The sequence below is a fragment of the Erigeron canadensis genome, chromosome 3 (genome assembly GCF_010389155.1).
Source record: "Erigeron canadensis isolate Cc75 chromosome 3, C_canadensis_v1, whole genome shotgun sequence".
NCBI lineage: Eukaryota > Viridiplantae > Streptophyta > Magnoliopsida > Asterales > Asteraceae > Erigeron > Erigeron canadensis.
The window spans coordinates 17,002,292-17,009,734 of NC_057763.1; the positions used below are offsets into that span (position 1 = coordinate 17,002,292).

The following is a 7,443-nucleotide window of genomic DNA, read 5'->3' on the forward strand; positions in this document are numbered from 1 at the left end:
TTTTTTGCTGAATATGTTGTTCCACATACTTCTGATCCCCCAGAAATTGTATTGATCATTTTCGCATTTGCTGCTGGGGAATCTGCTTTCTGAGTTGGTTTGGGCTTGGAAAAATCCATGCCCTCAACATCTTGGGCCTTCTTCCTTCCTAACAATTCTGTCAAGTATCCTTTAGCTAGAAGAGTAGATATTTCTCTCCTCAACATCTTGCAATCTTCAGTAACATGGCCAAAATCTTCATGGTAGGCACACTATTCACTAGGATCCTTCTTTTTGAAAAAAGAATCATTCTTCTTTTGAGGTCACCCTGCTTTGTCTCCAAGATTTCGTAGTGCCATTATAATGCCAGGGGTACCTACAGAAAAACAATATGATGACAATGCAGGATATTCAATCCCATCTTCTTCTTCGACCGCATTAACTTGACTATCTACATGTCTTGTATAGGGCTTGTGCCTTGGCTTGAACACTGGAGTCTCTGTTTTCCTATTTGGACGATCATATGATAAGGCGTCCAATTTTGAAGAAGTAAGCTCATTTTCTTCAAGCCTTATAAATCTTGCATCCCTCACTTTTGCTTCATCTAAATTCCTGCATGGCGTCATTATAAGATCTTCCTGGAATTTGGAGCCTTTGTGAAGGCCTCTCTACAAAGCTTGAATAGCCGTTAACATATCTAATTTAGGAATATTTAGAGATTCTTTCGTAAATCTAGTCATAAAATCCCTAAGTGATTCATGTGGTTTCTGAATTATTTTATAAAGATCATCAGTCAGTTTTTCAAAGGTTCTACTGCATAAAGATTGACTATAAAATAAATTTGTTAAGTCAGCAAAAGAGTTAATAGATAAAGGAGGCAAATTCTGCAGCCATTTTAAGGCTGATCCTGAGAGTGTGGATCCAAAGCTTCTACATAAGCAAGCTTCCTTTAAGTTGGATGGAATAGGCACCGTCTTCATTGTTTTCCAAATAAAGTGCGATATGCTTCTATGGATCAGTAGTCCCATCATATGGCTTCATATTTGGAACTTGGAATTTCTTTGGAATTTTCACATTTGCGATCCTGTCACCATATCTATTTGGAACAAAAGTTTTTGGAATTCTCTTGTAATATAATCGTTTGTTCCTTGTCCCTGCGATGGGTTAGTAAAAGCAAATGATCCAGAAAAATTATTAGAACTATGTAAACCTGCACCCATGGTAGTTGATGGTCTAGCAGCGTGAGTATATTGCAGAATATTACTCCAAAAATTAGGAGTTGCGGTTGGGAGTGACGTATTAATAGGCGCAGATTCAGGAGCAACTGATGGCGGTGTACTTGAAAATAAATTACTAGGAGTCATTGGCGGTCTGTTTTCAGAAATCCTAGATTCAAGGATCCTGAATTGTTCCTGATTGTATTCTTGATTAGTCTTAATCGTCTTATATCAAGATTCTGCAAAATAGTAAACAAGTCAGGTAATTCCTCAGGATCGACATTCTTGGATCCGGTATTATAGGGATCTGGATTGCCATGATCGTCATAAAAACTTCTCCTTTGAGTCTGGCCTGATCTTGCATTTTCCTGAAACGAATTTCCTAATGGAGTCTCCTCAGGTAAGTTAAAGATCTGGAATGGCTCCGTTGGTCCTTTTCCTTTGTCTTGGTTCGTAATTCGAGTCGTGTTGTTCTTGTTTCTCCGATATGAAATACGCCCTGGAGGAGGAGGAGGCATAGGAGAAGAAACAACAGGAATAGTTTGCGAAGAGTTGGCTGAGTCGACATTTTCAGTATTAATTCCAAAAAATTGGTTTGACTAAAATCAAAGAGATTTTTAACTGATTGAAAGAACCTTTTGCCCCACGGTGGGCGCCAAATTGTTTTGGTCAAAATTACCTAAGATAATTTACGTTGAAGACTTAGATCAATTATGTAACCAAACTTTCGTTCGTGAGGTTAAGGGCTTGTAAAATATGTTTAGATTCAAAGATGCGTAATAATAAGTATGATTATCAAAGATTATGTCGACTTTAAACAAAAAAAACAGGTCAAAAATACTCGCAAACTATATGATGATAACAGAATATAATGCAAATTATGTTGTAAGAAACAAGATAAAAAAAGATAATGCAGTGAAAAAAAGATAAAGGAACAAAGAACACCAAGATTTGTTATCGAGGAAAAACCCTTAATCCTTTAAGGACCGCCGGCATAAAAACCCCGGGAGGAAGCAATCGTCCCTGCCTTTGTTCAGTTATTAATTGTGTTTAAAATGATTAGAATGATGAATTCGGTTGATCGATCTTTGTAAATGTGAAAATGAAAGTAATGTGAGCTATGTGTATACAAGTGTTTACGAGTGGAATGATAATAATTCATATGCCTAAGATCGATCAGCCTCCTTCGTTTATATAGACCTAGTATCCTAACTAATCTCCGTCTTTATTGGGATCTTCCAAGCCTTCGTCAAGTGAACGTTGGAGTATATCTTGACTCGATATTGTAGTTGTTTGATGATATTCTCCTCGTGTGGAAATCAGCTTGAAGTCCAATTATACTGGTGGACTTAGTCTTTTTTGCGTGTTGATAAAATAGAACATGTGTTGAATTTCCTTTAACCCTTAAAGGTATTCTTCGTAGCTTGATATCGAACATTCTGGATTCTGCATACTTATCTCAAATGAAAATAACAATGATACTTGAAATATATCGTTAGTAAGACTTTATTAAATAATTAGAATATTTAACCATATCAAGATCCCGAGACTTCAAGATCTTGGACCTTCAGGATAATGAAACCTGAAATTTCACCCAAAACAGTAGACTTCTGGAATTGACATATATCAAAACCAATATCATAAAACAAAAGCGTAAGTGATAAGAGCATGCACCATAGATCATCATCTTGACATGATCTTCTATAGTAAATCGTCTATTACACAAATAAAGATGAAAAATAATCTAACTAAAACAAGTCTTCTTGGAACAATGATCATGAGTTTCATGGATCTTTCTCTTTCATCTATCTAACACATCTTCAAAGTTCTTCACAACTTGTTCATAAGACCTTTTTATCTCTACTTGTACACAAGAGGCACAACCTTCTAACATGCATAGCTACAATCCTCTCTGCTAACTTCAACACTCCATACTTTCTCAATCAAAATATGAGGAAAACAAAATCTTGAAAATTCCTTTCCGGTAAAAATTCGATCACTACCCTTGATGTAAAATGAGTAAGATAGACTTTTTCTTTTTCTAAGTCCTTACACATTGATACACTTGGCAAAAGGTTCTGATCCTGTTTTTCAACAAAATTTACATTATCAATCAAAATACTTCCTTTTACAACTCTTCCAACCCCGGAAATATTTCCGCCTTTGGAATCCACGAAACAGACATAAGAACCTTTGACAGGAGTAAACTCCGTTAATAGTCCCTTGTCTTCCATTATGTGTCTAGAGCTTCCACTATTCACAAACCATAAATTTGCGGTCTTCCTTAGCAGCTCCTGTTGCTCTTGTGCATCAAGATCAGCCACAAAGTTAATGATCTTTTCCGTACTCAAATTATCAGGTATCTCGATCTTCACCTTTTTATCCTTTTTCTCGATTTTCACAGTAACGTTAGCTTTAGTGGAAACTTCTTCAACTTCAGCTCTTACTGGTCTTGATGGTTCAGGTTCCTTTTCTACATTCTGATGAATACTATCATGATCATCCGTACTGGCATACAATGTATAGTTGAATGAATTATCAACAAGATCATTCATTCCTCCATCAAATTCTTGAATTTCTGCCATGAATGCATGATTCTGATCATCGGTACTAGTTGATCCCCGATTATATGTACCATCATTATGTACAACCGAAGGTCTCGAGTTGTCCGTTTCTCCTGAGCTTCTGTTTCCATTATTAGCATATTGACGTCCTGAATCCTGACTTGCAATAGAACCACCCTGATTGAAGTTCTGACAATCGGTAACTGAATCATTGTCCCGTTTTGGCCTCTGACATTCACGTGCAAAATGTCCAAACCATCACAGTTGAAACCCTTTACTTTAGTTTTATCAAACCCCACTTTGCCGTCTATGACCTTCCTTCCGTTTCTATCAGTAAATCTTTGAACCCTCAATGTTAGCATAGCCAATTGCCAGTTCAGATCCATTTTTTCCTGATCATCTGGGTCAACTTGCTTGTAATCCTCCCTAACCAAATCAGGATCAGTCAGTTTTCCTTCAATTAACTTCTCATGAGCAGACACAAACGAAGCAAGAAGGCCCAAATGTCCCTCAGCAGATCTTATATGCTCATCGGCATCCCTGTTAAACCCGAGCTTGGAGAACTACTTTTCTGATTCCCATTATGAACAAGTATAGCTGATTCTGAAGAAGTTACATACATCAAGTTGTTGTCAGAATCCATCGTCATCTTCAATTTATCATCATCTCTATTTAGGTCAAAAATTACGTAAGATAATTTTATAAAGGAATTTAGACAACTCAAGGACCGAAGATTTATATGGGGTTTGGTGTCCGGGAATCTTCAAATAAAAGGAAAGTTTTCTTAATAATAATGACTAAAACTAAGAGTTTTAACTAAAAAGTATTTTAAGAAAGCCTTTGAAACAGAAATACTTCGAGTAATTAAGAAAACTGTTGAAGATAAAACTATAGTACTGAAAATTAAAGCTAGGATCATTAAATAAAGAAAGTTTTTTGCTAATGAAAATAGTACGAAAAGAGTTTTGATCAGGAAATCTCTAACAAAGACCTGACAAAGATTTTTTGAAGAAGATTTGACAAAAACAACGATGATTAAAGCAAAAAGACTCAAGATTTAGACTATGATCCCTAAATAAACTACTAAAAACATTTCGTAAATGCAAACTAAGACAAATAATAAGTAAAGAGCATGAACACAGAGCATTTTTACGAGGAAAGGCCCTTAATCCATCTGGATTGCCGGAATAAAAACCTCAGGAGGAAGCAATTGCTTCTGCCTTTTTATTATTATTATTATAATTCCATGTTAATTACAGTACGAGGGCGCAAGTGATCATTCTAAGTGATGAATTTGGGGTTGAATCTTAGAGTGTGGACGAATTCTAAGTGTTTACAGAGGTTTTTTGGAGTTTTAGAGAGAAGATGTGTGTTTTTTTCTATGGGAAAACCGAATGAATCAGCCTATTGATCACTTGCCCCTTCTATAGGAAAAAGTACAACCAACTATCCTAAAATTCCGGGATCTTGGCAGATTCTTCTCTTGACTTGAAGACGTGGCTCTTGAATGTTAAAGGACCATTTTGACACGTTTTCCAGCAACTAACTCCGACTTTGGGGGCAAGAAAACACTTTTGCACGTTCCTATATTGCTTAGATAAAATAAATAACCGTTAGTAATCTCAGAGCCGAAGATCTTGGACATATTTAGGATCTTGGCCCATATCTTAATATCTCGGCCCATATCTTAATATCCTGACTATATGTTAACTATTTGAACATATCTTAGGATCTTAAGCACGTTTTAGGATCCTAAGCATATTTTAGGATCATAAACGTATTTTAGGCATATTTAAGGATCTTAAACATATTTTATGATCTTTCTCATTTTTCATATTTATGATCCTGAATTACAAAGTTTAGCCATGAATGCTAGTTAAGATCTTGATACCCCATGATCTTGGATCTGAAAATCTCACCCCAAACAATTGTCCCCAAAATTTTAACTACGTTTATCTTCTTAAATGGAGTTGAAATTTTTCAAGATGGTTTTGACGGTATCAAGATCAAAGAAAAGTATTAGGGATAGAATTGACCGTGTGTTGAAGATCATTTCTCAAATCGCTCTTCGTGCCTCATTGTTCAGAAGATTCATGGCTCCAAGCATAGCTTCTTGATTTGTTTCGTTTTGATGATTCAGAAGGACTTCTTCAAACCTGCTGAAATATCCAAACGAAAGATGTAAGTTGTTAACGAAGCTTTTGTGGTAAACCTTCCTTGTTATGGGCATAGAATAACCAAGATCTTCCATCATAAGATCCCAACTTCCTATAGAAATGACATAGTCGAAATAGCTCTAAAAGATGCATCAATCTTTTAACTATTTGTTTTCAAGAAAAAACCTGTGGCAATTAGTGAATTCAAAAATCATACTAACGACCAAATGCTAGGATTGTCCCCAATATTGGTCATATTCTGTGAAACGACCAAATGTATATGAATTTGCGCACACAGAAAACAACTAGTCATTATAATTTATGCAAACTCTTTTGGGTAAAAGGGATTACCCTGTTTAACTTTTATACCAACAACCAAAATTTAATAGTACATCGCAAGTAATGAGGCTGAATGCCACATTAGTTCCCTATATGACATGCCATATAGGTTAGACAATCTATCCTAGCCATACAAGAAGGACCAAAACAATTCAAAAAAAGAAACCAAGGCTATTACAACGAGATCAAAAATGAGACAGGCGAAACACAACTAGTTACACGCATCATCCATGATCAGAGCCTTTGGTAGCTTCCAAGCAGCCAGCAAGTTCGAAGTTCTTGCATTATTCTTGAACTGCATCTTGACAAGTCTATAATGAACAGTCTCCAGAATAATATCTCTAATTTTTTCAGGCGGTCTTGCATAGTTGCTGAACATACGGTTGTTTCTCTCCTGCCATACATAATAGACGGAAGCCGCGATCACAAGATGAGCAATAACACTTTTGGCGGAGTTATTCTTGCGAGAACATAAGAAATCAACAACTATATCATCCCATTTGCATGAAGAGCTCTCCATGTACGTCACATCTTTAATCAAAGTCCATACTTTTGCCGAATATGGACATTCAAAAAACAAGTGAGCATGAGAGTCTGGGCCTGTTTTACACAAAGAGCAACAAACAAGGTTAAGATTAACAGCCCCACCCACATCCCACGGTTTCAACTTGTCATGAGTTTTCAACTTTTTCCTCATCACCAACCAAAGCAAAAATGCATGTCTAGGTATCGATTTTGAACTCCACACAAGAGTAGCCCAATCCACCCTTTCACCCCAAGTACGGGTTGCATCCCAAACATTGGAGGCCGAGTAATTTATGCAAACTCATGAATGATGCAAACTCAAATGATAGACATGTACAATACTAAACACATATTGTTATCCGGTTGTCTAACAGAGAGATTATCCCTGTTCTTTTTGATGACTGTTTTGGTCAAAAATTACTTAAGCTAATCTACGATGAAGACTTAGATCAATAATATAACAAAACTTTCGTTCCTGAGGTTAAGGGCTTGTAAAATATGTTGAGTTTCAAAGATGCGTTAAATAAAAGATGTTTATCAAAGATTATGTTGACTTAAACAAGAGATGAAGGTCAAAGATATTCACAAACTAATGATAAAAAACAGAATGTAATGCTAATTATATGATAAATATAACAATATGCAAGATCGACGTAAATATTA

At 36.0% G+C, this 7,443-nt stretch overlaps 1 protein-coding gene across 1 annotated transcript; it reads right to left on the reverse strand.

Annotated features, from left to right (window-relative positions):
• Nucleotides 1–6,466: 6,466 nt before the first annotated feature.
• Nucleotides 6,467–6,952, reverse strand: LOC122591577. The gene has a single exon (XM_043763838.1). It carries the CDS (start codon nucleotides 6,950–6,952, stop codon nucleotides 6,467–6,469), a length of 486 nt encoding a protein of 161 aa, XP_043619773.1.
• Nucleotides 6,953–7,443: the final 491 nt, after the last annotated feature.

Bases quoted from the DNA above. Each gene is read 5' to 3' on its own strand.
- LOC122591577 (XM_043763838.1), bottom strand. From the start codon at position 6,952: ATGAGGAAAAAGTTGAAAACTCATGACAAGTTGAAACCGTGGGATGTG.